The 20,000-nt window shown below is 40.4% G+C and overlaps 2 protein-coding genes across 5 annotated transcripts in view; both read left to right on the top strand.

Annotated features, from left to right (window-relative positions):
- Positions 1 to 20,000, top strand: part of LOC138032774 (uncharacterized) — a 259,215-nt gene that overhangs the window by 119,542 nt on the left and 119,673 nt on the right. For 2 of the 4 annotated variants that reach the window (XM_068880501.1, XM_068880500.1), the window contains one exon: positions 18,117 to 18,634. The exons of the other annotated variants lie outside the window; for them this stretch is intronic. In XM_068880501.1, coding sequence (XP_068736602.1) covers positions 18,117 to 18,370 — 254 coding nt within the window. In that variant the 3' untranslated portion in view covers positions 18,371 to 18,634. Of the gene's footprint in view, positions 1 to 18,116; positions 18,635 to 20,000 lie in introns of those variants that run through there. 4 annotated transcript variants of the gene reach the window in all.
- On the top strand, positions 3,867 to 14,374 carry LOC138033384 (uncharacterized). The gene is made up of 10 exons (XM_068881125.1): positions 3,867 to 3,882; positions 4,781 to 4,999; positions 5,792 to 6,168; positions 6,581 to 6,748; positions 8,880 to 8,990; positions 9,849 to 9,965; positions 10,486 to 10,576; positions 11,526 to 11,906; positions 12,589 to 12,711; positions 14,001 to 14,374. The coding sequence occupies exons 1-10, from the start codon at positions 3,867 to 3,869 to the stop codon at positions 14,195 to 14,197; spliced, it is 1,800 nt and encodes a 599-aa protein (XP_068737226.1). The 3' UTR covers positions 14,198 to 14,374.

Consider the following 20,000-nt stretch of genomic DNA (forward strand, 5'->3'; position numbering starts at 1 on the left):
TGCATTAGGAGCTTGTTGTGGTCGGTCGGTAGCAACACTAACACTTTATCTGCAGGTAAAAACTTCCTGACCTTAGTCTTCCGGTCGTAATAATGCTTGCCTTTGTTCTGGGATTTCTGAAGCTCGGTGTGCGCCAGTTTGAGGGTATCTTCAAGCTTCTCTCTTAGCTCAAACACATACTGATAGCTGTTCTTTACTTCAGGCTCCTCCAACTCTTTCGTCCAAAGCTCTTTGAGAATAAACATAGGTCCTCTGACAGCTCTTCCATACAGCAACTCAAACGGCGAAAAACCAGTAGACTCCTGAGGAACTTCACGATATGCAAACAGCAACGGGTTAATATAGCGATGCCACTGTCTTGGCTGTTCACTGCACAATCTCTTTAACATGCTCTTCATTGTTCCATTAAACTTTTCCGTCAGGCCATTACACATAGGATGATATGGAGTCGTGGTGAGCTGTTTAATGCTCAAAAGCCGCGTCACTTCCTTCATACACTCAGAGACGAACTGCGTACCAAGGTCACTCAAGATCTCTTCAGGCACTCCCAAACGACTAAAGATATCCACCAACGCTTCTGCCACAGTCTCAGTATCAATGTTCTTCAGCGGGACAGCTTCAGGATAACGAGTTGCGAAGTCGACCAATGTCAATATATATCTATGACCGTCCTCACTCGGGGGAACAATAGGTCCAACCAGGTCGATTGCTACTCTCTTAAATGGCTTGTCAATTAATGGCATCTTCTCTAAGGGAACTTTCGGTACGGAACCCTTGTTAACTGTCTTCTGACATACATCGCAGGACTTGCAATAACGAGTCACGTCCCCTTGAATGCCTGGCCAATAGAAAGCGCTTTGAATCTTATCAGTCGTTTTCTTTATTCCCATGTGACCTCCCATGATCGATCCGTGCGCTAGTTCCATTATTCGACTTCTCAGCTGCACAGGAACCATAACCTGCTTCAGGGGTTTACCTCCGTTCACATAAGGGTGCTTGTAGACGCGATACAGAACTCCACCTTTCACTTCAAATGAAGTCTCAGCCTGGCCTCTCACAACTACGTCATCTTTCTCCCAAAATTTCTGTAGGCTCTCGTCGTCACGCTGCATCTGCTTGAGCTTTTCTCTATCAACTACAGGACTTTCTTTGGTATCTGGTACCTTCAACGGAATATGTTCTCCAGCTTTCTTAACTTGACTTCTCGTGGTTACAGCACAAGCTTCTTGTACAGGAACTTGCCAGCTTGGGTCTGGGTCGTCAGCGGCTCTTGCGCCTGGCACATTACCAATAATTAAATCATAAACAGCATCGGGGAGACACTGCGCTTCCACTTGGCCCTTGAGATAAGGTGTATCAACATCAATCTTTGCGATGGGAACTTTCCTTGCCGTATTGTCAATGAGCAGCATAACATTAAATTCGCCAGTAAACTGATCCTCGGGCACAAGTTCCCTCTTTACTACAATTCCACTACAACCAGTATCTCTCAGGACATCAACAGGCTTCTCTCCAACTCTACCTTTCACGACAGGCATTTTACTTCTCACTCCAGTCAACGGTTCAACACAAGCACTACTTAACAATGGAATCTTCTTACCACAGGCTAACAGCAACTTATCATCTTTAATACAGGCCTTAACTTCTTCATCAGTAGGTTTAACCTCAGGTGGCTGAACTAAACAACTGGCACTCACTTGACCACGCTGCCCAGGGTTACCATCCTTACTTTGTCCTCCTGATCTGCGTCCACCTGTTCGACAGTTTCTAGCTTCATGTCCCTGCTTACCACATAGGAAACACTTTCTTGTTAGGGTTGGGCAGTTGACGGCTTTATGACCTCGGGTGTTGCACTTAAAGCAATGCAGAGCTGGTGGATTAATCTGCATGTTCTTGGCTTCGTCCCTCTCAGGCTGCACTGTTGGCTTTCTGCCCGCTGAGCTGAACAAATGTTTACCATGAGCCTCCAAGTACTGGTCAGCGATCTTCGCAATCTTTGCTAGAGTTTCAGGTGCCCTTTCTCGCAGGTGAATTGCCAAATCCTTAGGGCAAGAGTCAATAAATTGTTCTTTCACGATCAAGTCCTTAAGACCATCAAAGGTTCGCGCAGTATCCGAAAGCTCTAGCCAACGTAACAGGTATCTGTCCAGTCGCACAATAAACTGCTCCGGACTTTCGTCAACTTCTGGTTTGGATGCTCTAAATTTCCGACGATAGCCGTCTTCGGTAAGGTCATATCTCTTCATTAACGCAATCTTTACCCTGTCATAATCCTTAGCTGCGTCCTCCGATAGACGTGAATACACTTCTAGTGCCCGTCCAGACAACAGAGCACTGAGCTTCGATGCCCATCCATCTTTTTTCCACTTAGCTGTCTCCGCAAATCTCTCGAACCTCTGCAAATACGCGTCCAAATCGTCCTTACCATCAACAAACGAGGGGAGTTTAGGTGCCTTAACCCGATCCTCTCTCACTTCAGGACGTCCGTCAGCACTCTCCACAGCCAAACGTGCAATTTCCAGCTCATGTTCTCTTCTTGCCGCTTCAATAGCCTCTTTCTGTTTCAACAGCTCGGCTTCCATCTCCAATTTTCTTAGTTCGCGTTCTTGTCGCCTGGTTTCTCTCTCTTCGTCTTCTCTTCTTTTATCTTCTTCAAGTAATCGACGTTTCTCTTCCTTTTCTTCTTCAAACCGCCTCCTTTTTTCTTCTCTTTCTTCCTCCAATTGTCTTCGTTTTTCTTGTTTTTCTTCCTCTTCCCTTCTTTTTTCTTCCTCTTCCCTCCTTCTTTCTTGTTCTAATTGTCTGCGTTTTTCTTCACGTTCTTCCTCTCTACGTTTCTCTTCGCGTTCTTTTTCTTCTTGTTCACGCACAAATTCAAGCAGCTTTTCTCCTTCCAGACCAAACTTTTCGCCAAGCTGAATAAATTTCTCCATTTTCACAGCACTAAAATTCCACGGCTCTTTCACTCGCTACAACTTTTTCCACAGCGCAGCTACTTCCTTCCAAGTTGTGATCCTTTCCTGGTTTCTGTAGTCGGCAAACAAATAAATTCCTCTCCAGGACCAGGCCCCCAATGTTACGAGTTCGTGTGTTTTGAGGAAAGGTAGCTTGCAAACTAAACTGAACGCAGGGTTGTCGGAACAACAACAAGAAGATTTATTCCAAAATGAACGTAGTTTCCACGAAGTAAAACTCTTAACAGCACGTACTCAATAAACTTACACGGCCTCCGCCAACTTGAATAAACACAGCTTCTGTCACACTTGAATAAACACGGCTAACGCCAACTCTCTTCGCTTGTGAAAAACTAGTTAGAAAAACACTCCGCTTGTACTCGTCTACTTATATACTCTGACAATAAATTTCTAGAACTTTCTAAATTAGTAATGAATGTAATTATAGAAAGATTACAAAACACACCGATTTAGAAACGCTTACGTACAAACCTAAATATAAACAAACTACGAACTCTCGCGAAGGTTCTAGACAGTAACGCTTGTCACGCAATGCTATTTTTCGTAACAGCTTCCTATCTAAGATTTCTAAAAGGCGCGCAACTGGTGCCACCTCCTTAATAAGGAAGCTAACATGAAATGCTCTTTTCTGAAATCTATCAGTTCTAGAGAAGTACTTATCATAACTACAATCTTGGACAAAACTCTAGGAAAACATTTTGGCATGAACATCATTTGACATGCATTCACAAACAAATTTATTGGTCCCCTTCCCCCTCTCCCCCATACCAATGTTGATAATGTGGTAAAAAATACTGTGCAAGCCTTTGACCGTTTGTAAACCAACACTGGATTAGGGAAAAGGGAAAACTATGGAGAAGTTTCCCTTTTATCCCACAAACAAATTGGGGAATGACCATCTATAGTGGTGTGTTACATTTTCCCAATGAGTTTGTCCAAGGTTGCAGCAACGCCCCATACTGAAATACCATAAGTGAAAAGAGAGGACTGAAGAGATAATTTAGGTAATCTATTTGTAACCGTGCTTCTTGCTCACTCTAAATAATTATGTGCATAAGTTGCCGGTAAAATCCGTTTTCAGATTGAATCTGTTTTAAGTGAGGTTAAGTTGGTGATCCTCATTTTCAATCAGATGGATTAAAGAAATGTTTTTGGAGCCTAAATTAAGCCTAGAGAAAAATTAGGATCTGGTAGGATTAGGTTTGGTTGTTATATATAGATATTAATTGACCAATTAATCCTGGAAAAGTAAATAATGAAAAGAACTGTGTTGTGTTGAGCATGTTCATCGTTGTAGTGTAGTGGTGAAGACACAGTACTACAGATCTAGAGGGTGCTAGTGCGAGTACCATAAAGTGCATACTACAGTTCTTTGTTCCCTTACTACATGTATAATGTAATGTTGAGACTGAATTAATAAGTATATGAATACAGAAACCAATAAAATGATACCAAAGATTAAGATGTGTTGAGATGCGTAAGACGGGGCTTCAGGAGGGAAGGTATAAGTATCTTTTTTTAGAAGGGGTTTAAGCTACAATTGTAGGTTGAGTGCATAATTCAACCTACTGAGGTAAAGTGAGGATCACAAATTAACCTAGGTTAAAAAGGATTCAACCTGAGAACGGATTTTACCTACAACACACATGCCTTTCCGCCTTACGAAGCTGCAGATTATCGACACGCTCAGGTCTCAGTTTTACATGTAGTGTAGGGTTAAGTACACACATTTACATATGGTAGGGTTGTTTTACATGTAGGAGGATTTGCTAATTTTTTTTTGTTCTTGTTTTGGTGTTTTTAAGATTATGATCCTTGCAAAAATGCAAGCTGCAAGTATCACAGCAAACCAGTGGCGTTCTCTCCCCAACGGTGCGATTCCGTCTGTGAAAGCAGCTGTCCATCTTATCAAGAAGAGATGTGTGCTTCTAATGGTCGTACATTCAGAAACTTGTGCTTGCTGCAGAAAGAGATTTGCGAGATGCAAGCCAACTACACCCACTATCACCCTGGAAGTTGTGCAGGTACATAGGCGTATTCAGGGTTTATGAGAAGGAGCTAGTGAACGTGCAAGGACGACTGTACATCCTAAATCTCGAAAAAAACTTTCTTTTAAATGAAGCTTAAGATGACTCAAGGGTTCAAGAATAAAGTCAAGGAACTTTCAAGGATTCCTACTATTACTACAACTACTACTGCTACTACTACCGCCACCACCACCTACTACTACAACTACTACTAGTAGTACTACTACTACGACTACTACTACTACGACGACTACTACTACTACTACTACTACTACGATAATGATAATGATAATGATGATGATGATAAGGGTAAGATTCTCGAAGAGTATTACAGACGTGTGTGATATAGATTGGTGCTATGAAGTGAACTTAATGCAGAAAACAGGATTAAGGGCATCAACCAACACCCTTGCTATGCCACTGGTGACTTACAGCTTTAACGTTAGTGATTGGATGATTAGTTTACAATGCATCATATGCACCACCCAGCCTAGAGCCGGCGTGGAGAGGCTATATGTACAACAGCCGCAAGAGGGGGGGGGGAAGGGGGTGAGGGGGGACGGGGTTTACAACAACTGGAATTAGAATATACACTGTACGACAACAATGATTGGCCTTTAAGTGCACCTTGAACACAGGACTGACAATATGATGCAGTTGGTATGCAAACATCATCAAAAGAAGATACTGAAGTTATACTCATCAATGCTCGGTTGTGAAAGAGACTTTGTTAATAACCAAGTTACTCTTTTCTTTTTTTTCTTTTTTTTTTTTTCTTGTATTTTATAGGTTTTCCTTTGCAGAAAGGTAGACATCAGTTCAAGAATTACCCTTACTGGGCAGAAGATCAGTGTGAAACCATTCAGTTTGAACCATTCATATTTTACCCTCATCAAAAGATCTTCATACAGCTTACTGTGAATCATGTGAACTACTCTGACCCAGCCTATGTCCACGAAGCCACCACTGCTTGGGTTGAAAGTGTGAACAGTACTCAATTCACTGCATGTGTGACCAGAGCAGGAAGAAATGATTACCCATCAGATAGCTTTGCTACTGTGGATTGGGTCGCTTATCAGGGAGCTCCTCCCGGAGGAATTGCGGGAGAGAAAAAGTTCTCTCGTTGGTGGACTGGAACTAGTTGTCAGACTGTCACGTTGACAAGCGTAAGTAAACTATTTCGATGTCTTCCATCCACCCATTTCTTGCCTCTGTACAAGGGGCAACCTAATGATTAATTGATCATCTTATTTTTTGCTCATCCGCTCAAAATGATCTTTTGTTTTCCGCTCCAGAATTCCTCCTACAATCATTAGAGACCTCACCGCGGGCAGTCTTTCTTTTGCTCTAATCTTCAGAATTGCTAAAGCTGGAGGTCGCAACTACCGCAGTATTTACGACCTGGGCTTTTTGATTTTGGAAATAAAGTATTAAGCCACAACTTTCTCAACTTGGTGTGCTATCGCTCGGGCAACCAATTGTTAGCAAGGTTGTTTCAACAATGTTTTTCACCAACAGCGTTGTCTAATAAGCATACGTGTTGGATTTAGATGTGTCCTTTAATTTTGAAATTAACAGGGGAAATTTACTTCTCAACCAACTGTCTTCGTAACAGCCGAGCACTATAGATCAAGCCTGAAGCATGATGCAGCCAGTGTCTGGTTAGAAGACGTATCTGCACGTTCTTTTAAGATTTGTATCCGAGAACTACAAAACTTTGCAGGAGTCCACGATGACATTTCTGTGGTGAGGAGTGCATATTAATTTTGTGATTTTGAGATAAGCTGTCCGGGGTAAAAAAGATGTTGTTCTTTTAACTAGTTATACTCTATATATAGCCGGATGTTCTAAGGTTCCCTGCTAGCAGAGGTCTCTTTTCTTTTTGCGTTCACCAGGCTGAGTACGGGAGAAGAGACCTCTGCCATGGGTTGAAACTCACTCCGATCCAATCGCCGTCCACAACCTTGGACGGCACTCTTCACACCGCATTCCCCATGATATGTTTGCTGACTGTGAGTTGAGCCCGCTGTGTTCCACGCATTCCTTTGCAGTAATCCCTCTGTTGTTAAGTGAGCCAGCACAACATGAAGTAACACGTAAGGATTCGGTCGCTAAGTAACCGCCGCGCATGCTCAACTCAGCCTGGGTATTTTGACCCATGGCAGAGGTCCCTTTTCCCGTACTCGTCGTCCCAGCAAATGCAAGCAGGGGAGGTCTGAGGGCACCGCAGGTCTGTAGAAATTTCTAGGTGGGTTTTTGTGCCTCGTCCAAAAGTTCTTTTTTCCCCCGAAAATTTACGGGACGTTTGCTTTAATAGATGATTCTCAAACAAACTTTGGCGAACATGATAGAATCTATAAATCCTCTATCTTTATGCTATTCCAATATCACTGTTACAACCCGTACGCGTTCTGTAAGAATGATAAAGAAGCCTGAGAGATTGGACCTATGAATAGTTACACTAACCCCTCCCTAGTGTTTGGGACTTAGAGTGTCATGTGACTTTCGTTGTTGTTCCCGCTCTTGTTATCGAATGTTCCTGTACGTCGTAGCATTTCACTCGTGTACATCCCCTTTGTAAATCGATGTGTAGCCGAGTCCAGTGGATTAAAGTTGTGTTACGCTTCAGTGTATCGTCGTAAATCCTAACAATCACAGTTAGTTCTTCAATGTGGTTTCGAAATGTCTACGCATTCTCAAGACCCTTCACTACTTTTCCGAAATATCTAGGGAATGTGTTTACAAAAATGTTCACAGCTCTTAGTGCACGGCGAAAGTCTGATTTTGAATATCCGAAAATTCTAGCCAACCTTCCATCCGAACAGATATTTATGGAAAGTAACCGTTGGGTGTCCCTGTATATTGAAAAAAAAAATTTAGTGTTGTAAAAAAAATAAAAGAGTTCTTCGAATGATTAATCTTAAAACTCGGTAGTTCGAAATGTCTTTATTTTCCTTAAAGAACTTGAATAAGGGCTGGCTTTGGGTGGCAACAAGTTAACTAGCATGTGGTTGCTGTCAACAATGCTATCGAAAAGCTAACTCTGCGATTTAACAAGTTAAGGAGATCAGCTCCGACAATGGCCTTGCTGTGGGAAACTTATCCGCACGACAAGTTTGAATGCGTTTTATAACTTCAGATAAATTCTAGCTATAGGTTTGACATGCATATTCAGGCACAGAGAAAGGTAATAGAAGAGCGATAAAAGCAAACAATTCTTTGAAGCCAACGGTGGCACGCTTTAGAGCGGGCTTTGAAGTTAGGATTGCCGCATAATCATTCTTTTTTAGACCGTTATTTGATCACTCACCATCATGTTCCATTAATGCAGCGCTTATGATCGTTGCTAAAGACATATTTTTGCAAATACTGTCCGTTAATTTGTGTAGGAAATCGCATGGGCCCGAGGGCAATTAATGATTAATTTCGCGTGTATTTTCAAAGTTTTCACAAAATTACTTGAATCCCGAAGCGACGCAGGCAATTTGGAAAACTATGAAAATACAAGTGAAAATAATCCTAAAGTGCACGAGGGCTCTTCTTCGGTTAAAGTTCAATTCAACAAATCGTTGCTGGCAAGAGAAAAAGCGCTTAAAATGTATCTTGTGACTTCGCTTGCTCTGGATAAATGAGGATCAAGTAATTATGCTCTCTTGACTACCAAAAGTGTTCTCGTGATTAAGAAAAAATGCCCTCCGTCTCAGCCAATAAGCATTTAGTAATTTTGCGATATACGTGTGAATAAGATAAACGAGAGAATCCAAAAGAGTGTCTCTTAGTACATACCATGAGTTCTTTGCATTCAGACAGGTAAGGGGAGTAAATTCAAGCACAAACTGAGTTAATTCTTTGTTTGTTTGTTTGTTCTTCTCCTCAGAATTGGTTGGTGTTCGAGACCTTACACAGACCGTTATTTTCAGAGCATGCTAATGTCGGCTTTCCAAATGGGATCTTACCTTCCAAGAGTAACAGTTTCGCCTTTTGTAAGGTGTGAAAATTTACCAATGGTAAAAAAATGCCCTGAGGAGGGCAACGGGTTACCAATCCCATTTCCATGTGCCCATTTCTTTGCAGATTACATGAATTAGTGTCCAAATCTCACTTGTCATGTCCACGGAACATATATCATATTTCCATTTTTCATTCCCCCCCCCGCTAACAATCCGCGCTGCGATGACCAAAATCACATTTCGCAATGCATTGTTATCAGGACGTCCTGATAACAGTACAAGTTGTCTTGCAGCAATAGACACGAGTTCTTTTGTATATTGTCATCCTTATTAACTTAGCTTTTTAGGAAAATAGTAATCATTATATGCAGGAACTTTAAGACAATTCGCATCTAGAGCAGACTTCATGATTACGGTTGTACGGCAGCACAATCAAATTTTTCAAAATGACCATCTTCCAAGCCATTCTATTTGGATGTAATGTGGCCGCTTTTGCATTAGTTCAAATATAATATCTCGGAGACGTTTCCGTGTATGCCTAATAAGTACAAGAGCAGAACAATCTTCCTGTTTGTTTAAAGGTCTCTGAGAAATAAAAGGAGACAGAGCCAAACACTTTCCTATGATACCAAGCGTTGATAACAAGCACAAAGTCCTTGAAATTCAATGGTTTTTTCTGCGTAACCCTCGTCGAAATTTAATCTCTGTAATTATAAATGTGGTAAAGATCCACAGGCTAACTTGATCCCTTTTTTTGAGTTTCACTGCAAAATGATTGCGGTGGTGGTGGGTTTCATTCTCTGATCCCGCTTAGTGGAGATGTAGTTGTTTATTTGCAATTGACTCGCTATGAGACACGACCTGTTGACAAAAATGGTTTGTTTTGTGATTTAAAGGACGTGACTTTTACGCGGACGTACAATAACTACCCTACAGTAATACTTACAGCCAAGCATTCTAGCGGAGGAGGGAATACATCGCCAGATTGCAACGGAATTGTCAGCTGGATTGAGGTAGAGATTTAAAATGCGTGTGGGTTTCCCGGGTAGAGAGAGTAGGGGAAAAAAAAATTGGGGTTGCCTACACTTGCTCATTTTTCAGTTGTCCTCGCCCCGTTGCGTAGCAACAAGTTTACTATCTTTCCCACGGGCACATAACAACATTAGCATCAATAGTTGCACACCATATTTTTGCTCTTAATATTTGTATTCAGTCTTTTGTTAGTCAGAGTAAGATAAATAAGAACCGCGGTAAAACTTTAAGATTAAACTTGCGGATTATAATTTATCAATTGTTATATTTGAAGTGCAGTCTGCCATTCTCGTTTGATAGCCCCGTATGTTATTGACCGGTGCGGGGGGTTGAGGAAAGGGTGAAAGAATATCCGTAAAGTATTGAGATTTTGTAATTATATCTTCGCATTCAAGTGCGCCAAGCAAGCGGAAAGGTCTTGAAAATGAAGCTGTGATGTTGTACGCATTGCATTTCGCACTTTGAGTCACTTTTGCTCATTGTTCTTGTTTCTCCTTTAAGTTCATCAGCAATGCAAGATTCAGAATTTGCGTGAAAGAGTTATTTGTTCAGCGGTTTGACCCACTAGCAGTGTCGTACGCGGTGTTAGCAGGTAAATAAGATCTTGGAAGAGTCAAGCTGTATCACGGTAGTTTAGTTCATTTTGTGTCGTTTTACCCTTTACGCCCTTCTTCTCACTCTACAACTTAACGTTAACTCAGAAATTACTTTTAAACAACACAAACCAAAGCTTCGTTTCAAAAAAAAATGTCTGTGGAGCACACATAATTAAAGTTATATGTAAAGGACATCAAGTGAGGCCTAACGCCACTGTGCATATGATGGATGAAGGCCCTTCGCTGATCTATAGCAACAGAAACTTCTTATGCATCACCCAAGGACAAAGAACACTTTCTGAACTGGGTGGAAATCCAACCCACGACCTCCGGATTACATCACCCAGGTCAGAGATTTTTCTTTGTCCTTGGGTGATGCATAAGAAGTTCCTGATGCTGTAGATCAGCGAAGGTTCTTCATCCATCGTATCAAAGTGGCGTTAGGTCTCACTTGGTGTCATTTACATACATGAACATACACTACTTAGGACAATACTCATTTACACTATAATTAAAGTTATAACCGACAGAGATCAACTTTGAAAAACTGTTATCCTGAACAGTTTTCAAAAACCTCAATCAAAATCCATTTAATCTTTGAAGTTCCTCAATTTTGCCCTTCCCTACAACATATTTGCTGTTTATTTAAACATTCCTTCACTTTTATGTTTCGCTTGGTTTGGTTGCCAGTTTCCAGTCGCTGAATTTGGCTAAATTCCATGACACAGCCCCTTCAACTGTCAAAGGTAGTTACTGGGTTAGGTTGGGCCCGTTCTAGAATAAGAAACAGAGCATGCAACAACATCTCAGGACTTCGGTTCGATCCTTCTCGCTAAGCGATAAACAGTTGGAGAAACGTTTTTTTTTAAATGGTATTTCATCTTCTCAAAAAAGGGAACTTTGAGATCAACCTGTCAATTCTTGACACATCTTTTTTTTTTTCAGACATCTGCCCTGATGACTGGATCTATTTTAAAGGATATTGCTATCAAAAAGTATCATCCTGTGATTCCTGGAGCAATGGCGAGAGCAGGTGTGCTGCACTGGGAGCCAACCTCCCCAGTGTTCACAGCCAAGACGAAAATGTCTTTCTGCAAAACTTACACAACGGAGAAAAGGGTTGGCTCGGTTTGTCTGACATAAATAGTGAAGGAACGTTTGTTTGGAGTGATGGAACTCGATTTGACTTCCATTACTGGGCAAGGAATCAACCCAATAACTTCCGTAATGAGGATTGCGTGCACACCCTTGGCTCACTTCAGGCTCACAAATTCAAATGGAATGATGTCAACTGTTCAAGCTGCCATAAATACAGCTGTAAGAAAGGTATGAAGTTAGCATGAAGTGATACAGCTTAGAGCTAGCCAAAGCATAGCATCCTTCAGGGCCTCTAAGGCGAAGGCTCCACTGAACGTTCCTCGTCCTTACGAGGCTAATGCGACGGGAACTGCATTCTGCTCTCGGAGTAAGCCAGTCGCAATGTAGCTTTCATGATCGTGCCGAGGTTCGCGTTAAAATTTTCCACCAATAGATTGACTCCATTTATTCGTTGCCAAAACGGTGGGTCCTGGAGAAGCGTTCAACATGGTAAACCAGCTCCAAATGCGCGACAAAGTCAATATCGACGTTTACTGAAAGGCCGGTATCGAGATGAACTGCTTGTTTATCCGACAAGATTGGTTTTGAATGAGCGACTGTGGTGTAAAGGAAAGAAAACTAACTTAAAACTACTTGGAACAAGTCTCTGACCTTTTTGGCGAAAGTGAGGTATTTCAAAGCGCTAATTACTTGCGTGCGCATCTTCAGAAGAGGTGGAGGCAATTCGTTTTCTTTCCATAACATCTCAATATTTTTGAAAGTGTCGAAAACTGCTATTACTCATAGTGCGTGAAGCTAAACTATAATTCAGCATCTGAAAATAACAGTACGGTCCTTTAGGTATGCCAGTAAGATTTATTTATTTGTTGACGCTGCATAGTCGGTTGATTATAGTTATTTCACAATTTAGATTACGACGAGTGTCAAGGGTTTTCTTACAACTGTCCAGAAAATGCCACCTGCATTAATAATGATGGATCGTTCACCTGTAGATGCACTTCAGGATACAGTTATGATGGAAGGAATTGCTTGGGTATGTACTACTAATACGAAGTTTAAAATTTTATTTAAAATAGACCTTTTCACGGTGTCAGACGCATATTGGTTTTATTTATTTATTTTCCGATACGGCCACCCCTCTATAAAGAGGATTATTGGCCGGGGGGTCAGCCCGGGGGGCAAACACGGCTTAAATTACAGTGAATGTATGATGGGTATTTTGTTGATTTTGAGCCACTATAAATCCTTTAGGGTCTTATGATTGTGGATAGCGAGAATACCCCTCAAAAAGCACTCAATTGAGATTACTTTCGTAAAGTATGACGATCAGAACCAAGCTATAACGACCGTAAAGTGGAATTTGCAAATTACGTATGAACCCTTGTAAACAAAATTATGCAAATTCCCGAAAAGAATTTTTAGACGTTGTGCCTTGTGCAATGATCTAATTGAATGAAAAAATTACTAAAGATATTTTAAAATTTTTGAAATCTGCTTTTCTGCAGCGGAGTATAGAGGTTTGAATTCGGCCAAAATCTCATATATTCAATGCAATTTAAACTGCGTTTGCCCCAAGCAAGATTGCGTCAGAAACTGTAAAAAGGTCTATCATTTAACTATTATTCACCGAAGTGGAGGTAAATATACACCACTTGCACTGACACTGAGGTTAATATTGTGTTTTAGTATGTACCAGAAAAGTTGAATAATCAACCGAGTTTATCAGTAACCGAAACGAAACTGGAGGCTATTCACCTCCTTAGCTAGGCAATCAAAATGCGGAAAGCACTATTCACTTGTATGGTGTATACTAATGGATTATAAATATATTGAGAATGAAACAAACTACACTTTCATCCCGACAAGCCTGTTTCGTGATTGCTCACTATTCATAACCATCGTTTATAGACCACAAAATTTACATAATTAACGTTATGGTAAGTTTGAATGTTTAAATGCTTAGTGGTGACGTAGCAACGCTTTGTTTCTGTGGCGGCAAATTCATTGCGTTTGTTAAGTGATGACAATTCAGGTCGGCAGATGATTTGAAATTTCTGCTTGAGCTATTTTAGGGTGAGCTTGATGAAATGATACGCCATGAAATAAGTGGTCAATGTTACTGGTCAATGTTATCAGGTGAATTTAATTTACAACAAATTGTAGACAACTGAAGTTAATGATGAGAGATCGGTAGTACATACCTTTCTTCTTCTTTTTTTTTTTTTTTTTGCAAGATAGGGACAGGGAATTTTAAAAAATTATTATCACTGAAAGAGTTTAAATCACCATCTGTTGATTTTTCCGATATTTAACTTGTTGCAGACATTGACGAGTGTTCATCTGAAAACCAGTGTAACATGAATGCCACCTGTACGAATACCGTAGGATCTTACAATTGCACTTGCAAAAAAGGATATGAAGGAGACGGAAGAAACTGTTCAGGTAAAGTCCAGTCTAATGAAAGTATTATCTCGACTAATGCTGTCAGTTTTATTTTGCACGCCATGTGTGCACATTAGTCACGTGATGTTTTACTAAAAGTTTAAAGCTTTCTTGAGTTCATTTGGTTCGCTTTATTGGAGCAAACGTTTATTAGTTGCAATTTGAGACATTCGAATTTCTCCCACGTTGTCCTCCAGTTTACTCACCCATAAAATTATCTTTCAGAAAAGCAAGAGTTGAGCAGCTTGCGTTGTCCACCTAGTAGACCGAGAACGGTATACGAGATAGGTAGGGGATAGATTTTGCTGAAATATCGAGGGAGGAACTATATCTATATCTTTATTTATTTTTCCACTATTACGCCATTTTACCATATTTGGTCAAGAGAACGCGCAAAATATGAGACGGTAATACACTGTAGCGGTTTAGAACACAGCAAATATGGACGGAACGGCAGCTTTTCAATGAAAGGAATTTTCTTTAACGCGATACACAGCCTGAAAATTTAGCTTGTCATAGCTCGTCTCTCGTCATTTCGTTTATACAATTAAATAAAGGACATTTGGTTGGCTCTCTGTGCTGTTTACATCGTTCGCAAGCGCCCTGAAGGACAGATGATGCATTTTTCAGAAATACTCTTACCAGATGAAATTGAATCAAAGTAACACCTTTTTGTAGTGAAATGATAAATCTCTTATTCGATAGTTTAACATATAATACTGGCGGACATTTTGCTCATTGCTCGTATTTTTCCTCGCCCCTGCGGGGCTTTGAAAAATACTACGCAACTCCCAAAATATCCTCGCGTATTATATGTTAAACCATCGAATAAGATATACGTAACTGCAGACAGTACTGTTTCGGCCTTCTGGGCCTCATCAGTGCAGTGCTGATGTCTAGGATGGAGGTTAAGCTTATAAAGCCACCCCAAATGTCCCACACATGTGGTACATCTAAGCCATGCACAATAAAACCATTCTGAAAAAAACACACCAACAGACTTAACAAAGACGATGAAAAACTCTGCAACTGCCGACAACGTGTGAACTGCCCAACTGACGGAAAATGCTTGACAAGGAGCGTAGTTTATAAAGCTGAAGTCACATCAACGGACGATAACACTACACAAACATACATAGGAGTAACTGCCAACGACTTTAAGACAAGATACAGAAATCATTTAAAATCCCTACGCAACGAAAAGTACAAGCACGAAACGGAGTTATCCAAACACGTCTGGAATCTAAAAAAAAAGAAAATCGGCAATTTTCGATCAGATGGGCCATCGTCAAGCAACTACCAGCCGGCAGGAACAGAAAACGAACTGCACTCTGTGCCTAGAGGAAAAGCTGATGATCATGAAAGGCCGTTCAAAGAACATTCTTAATAGACCCTCCGAAATGTTTAGTAAATGTCGTCATTTAATATAACACCATTGTTTTAGATGTCACCGTTGTTTATATGCGCTTGTAATAAAGATGAACTTCCAGTTGCCTGTAGATCGCCAAACTCAGAGTGGCAACAACTGATCTTTGCCTTGTGTGCTTACTATATATATATATAGATAGATAGAGAGAGAGAGAGAGAGAGAGAGAGAGAGAGAGAGAGAGAGAGAGAGAGAGAGAGAGAGAGAGAGAGAGAGAGAGAGAGAGAGAGAGAGAGAGAGAGAGAGAGAGAGAGAGAGATAGAGAGATAGAGAGAGAGAGAGAGGACTTCCCGCGTGTGATAGCAAATTCAGTACGCGACTTACAAACGAAACGCTTCCTATACCTTTGGCTCTTATCACCTCGCGTGCAAGCTGGTATACGTTGGTGATGGAAAAATATGCATAGGGAAACTTTAGAAGAAAGCCGATTACAGGTCACATAAGTGTTTACAAAGCAGCCAGATCGCCAATCAAATTTTTACGATACAGTCCATGATTCCTCGATTCTCTCTGACGAAGGGCTAATGCTCGAAACGTTATCTTTTAGAATCATTGTACGGTGGTCACTTTACATTATCAACTCCGTTGATAAAACCAATTTTTTGTTAACTGAAATTATTGACCACTTTACATTCAGCTCCGCAAATGTGATCTATTGCATCACATGCACATTTTGCAAAATGATGTAGAATGGATATTAATGAGATCTTCTCGGAGTTGACGCTCACATTGGCAGAATATTTGTTGTCTAGAATAAGATAAAAAGTAGGATGGTGCATTGAGGAGAGCACTAGCCTCCCACCAATGTGGTTGGAGGCTACCAATTAATGTGGCCTGGTTTTGATTCCTAGACTCGGTGTCATACTTGGGTAGAGGTTGCAAGTTCTTTGCTCTGCTTCGAGAGGTTTTTTTTTACTCCGGGTATTCCGGTTTTCCACTCTCTTCAAAAACCAGCTTATGATATCGTTTTAGTTAACTTGGTTTGACTTGATTTCAGTATAGTGTCTCGGTCTAAATACAGTTGACACTGAGAGAAATGTATAACTGCAGGTTATAGCCGAACGTTTGTGTTCAGCAATGCGTTGCCTTAGCGGAGGTGTCGGGCTGTATACCCAACATAATCTGCATCGCACAGATCACATTTCAAATAATAAACAACACATTGCCGACTCACAAATGATGGCTTAATTTCTTTGGGTTTAAGATCTTGCCGCATTTCTTTTTCCTCACGAAAACCGGTTGTACTGTAACACCAATTTTCTTACTAAGATCGCGTAATTGTTTCGGGACCGCATTGGCAGCCACTTGATCTTTAAATGGAAGACTCATTCTCACTTGGCCACTCTCATTGGTGTCTCTTACGGCCCTGTTTTCCGAGGCATTATGCAAAATAACGTTGTTAATAGTAGAATTAATTGGGCCAATCGGATAGTCAGTCGCCTTGAGCTAACGTTTTTTACTGAACAAAATATTTTTAACAAAGCTGTTAGTATATTTCTTAGTATGTTTCTCAGTTTTTTATAGTGCAATGCTTAAGACAACAATATACAATTGACAGATTTTGTTTAAAAATGGTGAAATGATTTTGTAATATACAGAGGAGCCTCTCTAATACTGTCCCACGTGTAACGTTATTACATCTGTCTGGTAAATATCAACGAATGCAGAGCAGCGTCTTCGCCTTATCACGTCAAAGCTGAATGCCATAATAACAAAGGATCTTTTGAGTGTTCATGAAATGCTGGATTTACAAGCGATGGAAAATTTTGTACCGATACGAGGTTAATCGATTGAAAAGGGTTTTGATATTTCTTATATTCACTTTATCTTTAATTTCCTGACTTTACGTTCTTGGATAAGTTACATAAGAAAAGCAATGAGGTTTGTATCAAAGAAAGGTCAACGACAGCCTCGGTTTTATTCAAACGCCTGGTAACTGAGCAAAGAACTGTAGAACGGTTAAATATTTCATTCTTGGATTAAAGAGAAAAAAACGGTCGCCGTCCCAGACGTGCGGCACGCTCTTCAGAACATTCCGTTGCGCACTCTGCAAAACAACACGGCGTAAAGGCGGTGCTACACGGGACTTGTTTACAAACTTACAACAAATTCGACTTAACCGTTGCCAACTATTATTGGCACCATATAAAGGACTTATTGACGAAACGAAGGGCAGACAAAAGACGACGGAGCTTTTTAGGACTGCATTTTAATATAACGAAAGTGCTTGGGCTATTAACGTCACAAAGTGTCCTCTTAACCCTTTAAGGCCCGTGAGGATCCCAGTTGACGAGTAAAATCATCTGGCGTTAGACAGTGTAAAATCTGTTAGTGGCCCCTGGGAGTTAAAGGGTTAATTCTGATGCTAGAGGAAAGACAAAAAGCTGGATTTCCCCCACCCTAAAAAGAACACTTACCCTAAGCGGCTTGTTGAAAAAAAAAAAAAAAGTAGCGGATTCTTGGACTTAAGGGGACACTTCCTGTTCGATATTGACACTGGGCGTACAGCTAAGTACTTGCATGTCTAGACATATATTTAGTACTATTTGTGTATTTTATTGGACTTTCAGGGACGTGGTCTAAACATAGACCAGAGCTTGGAACTCAATGGTGTACTAATTCTGGGAGAGTATCGCTTGCTACTCGAGTGACCCTTGAAGCTTGTAAACAGCTGTGTGTGAAGAGAAAACCAAAATGCCTTGCAGTCGAGTTCTGGGAGTCTGACATTAAATATTGCTATGAGTGTACAAATATTGCGAAGATAACTCGGTACACTAACACTCATGATATGGCCTATCCTGTGTATGTTTGGATAAGGAACTAGATTTGTCAGGTATATAACTCCCAAATTAAAGATATGCGGCTAAAATGATTTCTTTTTTTCAAGGTCTATAGGCTCGGAAAAGTAGTTAATCCTCTAAGTCACGTATTAACAAACCCTTTATCTAAATTTATAGATTTCAATTTGATTTAGCCGCGTTCACGCTCAATTGTAGAAGTGGAGTATTCGGATTTATTCCCGCGATTTTTTGTCTCGTTCTGCCAAAACGTTACCCATAACTGTAAATAAAGCTTGTTTTCAAAGTTACATTTTACTTTTAGTTTCTAATTTAGCCTACTGGTTAATCTCATTTTATAATCTCATTTTATAATAATAAGGCTTCTGGTTTCTTTATGAGCTTCCCCGCCACTAAATGTCTTTAATAGCATATTAAAATAATGTCATTGATAATACTGAGATTTGTGTCAAAATAAACTGAAAGTGAAACTAAATTTGCACAGGCGATTAAACAACACCTGATCATGGCCGGTCTCCGAACTTTGCGTGAAGCTTGATTTAGTCTAGTTGCGTATCATTTTTCAACTTTGCTTGAACAATGAATAACATAAAAAGTTACCTTTAAGACGAATTATACGGGCTTATCCCAAACGAAGATTCTTGGGATAAAAGATGTTAACCCTTTTTTTTTCAGTAGTGTTTATAACTGAGTAGTCAAACGACTTAAAACACTGCCATCATGACTTTTCCTTTATCAAGTCACCGGCCACAGGACACACGGGACAGCTAATTTCTCCAAATAAGGCTCGTTCAATGGGAATGACTCACAAAAGCAGTACCATCGATCACCAGGACGCATGCGCATCAGTCAATTAAACCCAGTCCCGTGATACTCGGATAATAGCCGGGTATGGAATAAATGCATCCAATGGCCGAGGGACTTCGTTTGTATGACACTGGAAATTTGTTGCGTTCCAAACACATTAGTGATTTACTTTAATTACGCCACATATTTTCTCAGTTTTGACAACGGACCTGTCCTTTCTTTTTTTGAGTTGTCAAGTTATCCATGTTTTTGACTTTTAAAGCTCATTCTACTCGCTGTTCATAAAAAACAAAATTAAAACAATTCAGAGTGAAATTCTCTCTTTTTTTAAAAGTTATTTTCATCATTGAGTCACTCGCTCGTGATGATAAAGTACACGAACGTTTTCGACAAGCCTCAACATCACCTTCCCTTGATCGGCAGAATGTGGGTTAGAGTCAATGGGTGTCAGGAACAGTTCGTGGCTGATGTACAGTGTGCATGGGTCTTGATGATCATTTATACTGTCTCTCTACCTTGAGTCATTTCTAATAAGCAATCACTATTTTTTAAGGCGGTTAGTCGTAGTTTTCCGGTGGGTAAAGCACCTGTGGGCTTCAACCTGAAACCGACTGTGGCCTGTAAAAAGACCGTCCCCACCTCATTAAACCATCGTAAACCATGTTCCCTCAAAATATGATTATGACTGAATGAAGTATGATCATATTCAGCTATCGTAATACTATTTAATACTATTTGGAGGAATGACCTCAACGTGCTAAAAGTGGAGGGAATAATTTAACGATACCATCGTTCGCGAACTGGTGATTGAAGATTCTCTTATCTGCTAACAACGTAAGGTGATCAAAC

The sequence above is a fragment of the Montipora capricornis genome, chromosome 14, assembly GCF_036669925.1.
Source record: "Montipora capricornis isolate CH-2021 chromosome 14, ASM3666992v2, whole genome shotgun sequence".
Lineage (NCBI taxonomy): Eukaryota > Metazoa > Cnidaria > Anthozoa > Scleractinia > Acroporidae > Montipora > Montipora capricornis.

Coding starts and splice junctions, on each gene's coding strand:
- LOC138033384 (XM_068881125.1), top strand. Junction 6,749..8,879: donor TCCACGATGACATTTCTGTG/GTGAGGAGTGCA, acceptor TCTTCTCCTCAG/AATTGGTTGGTGTTCGAGAC. Junction 9,966..10,485: donor GAATTGTCAGCTGGATTGAG/GTAGAGATTTAA, acceptor TTCTCCTTTAAG/TTCATCAGCAATGCAAGATT.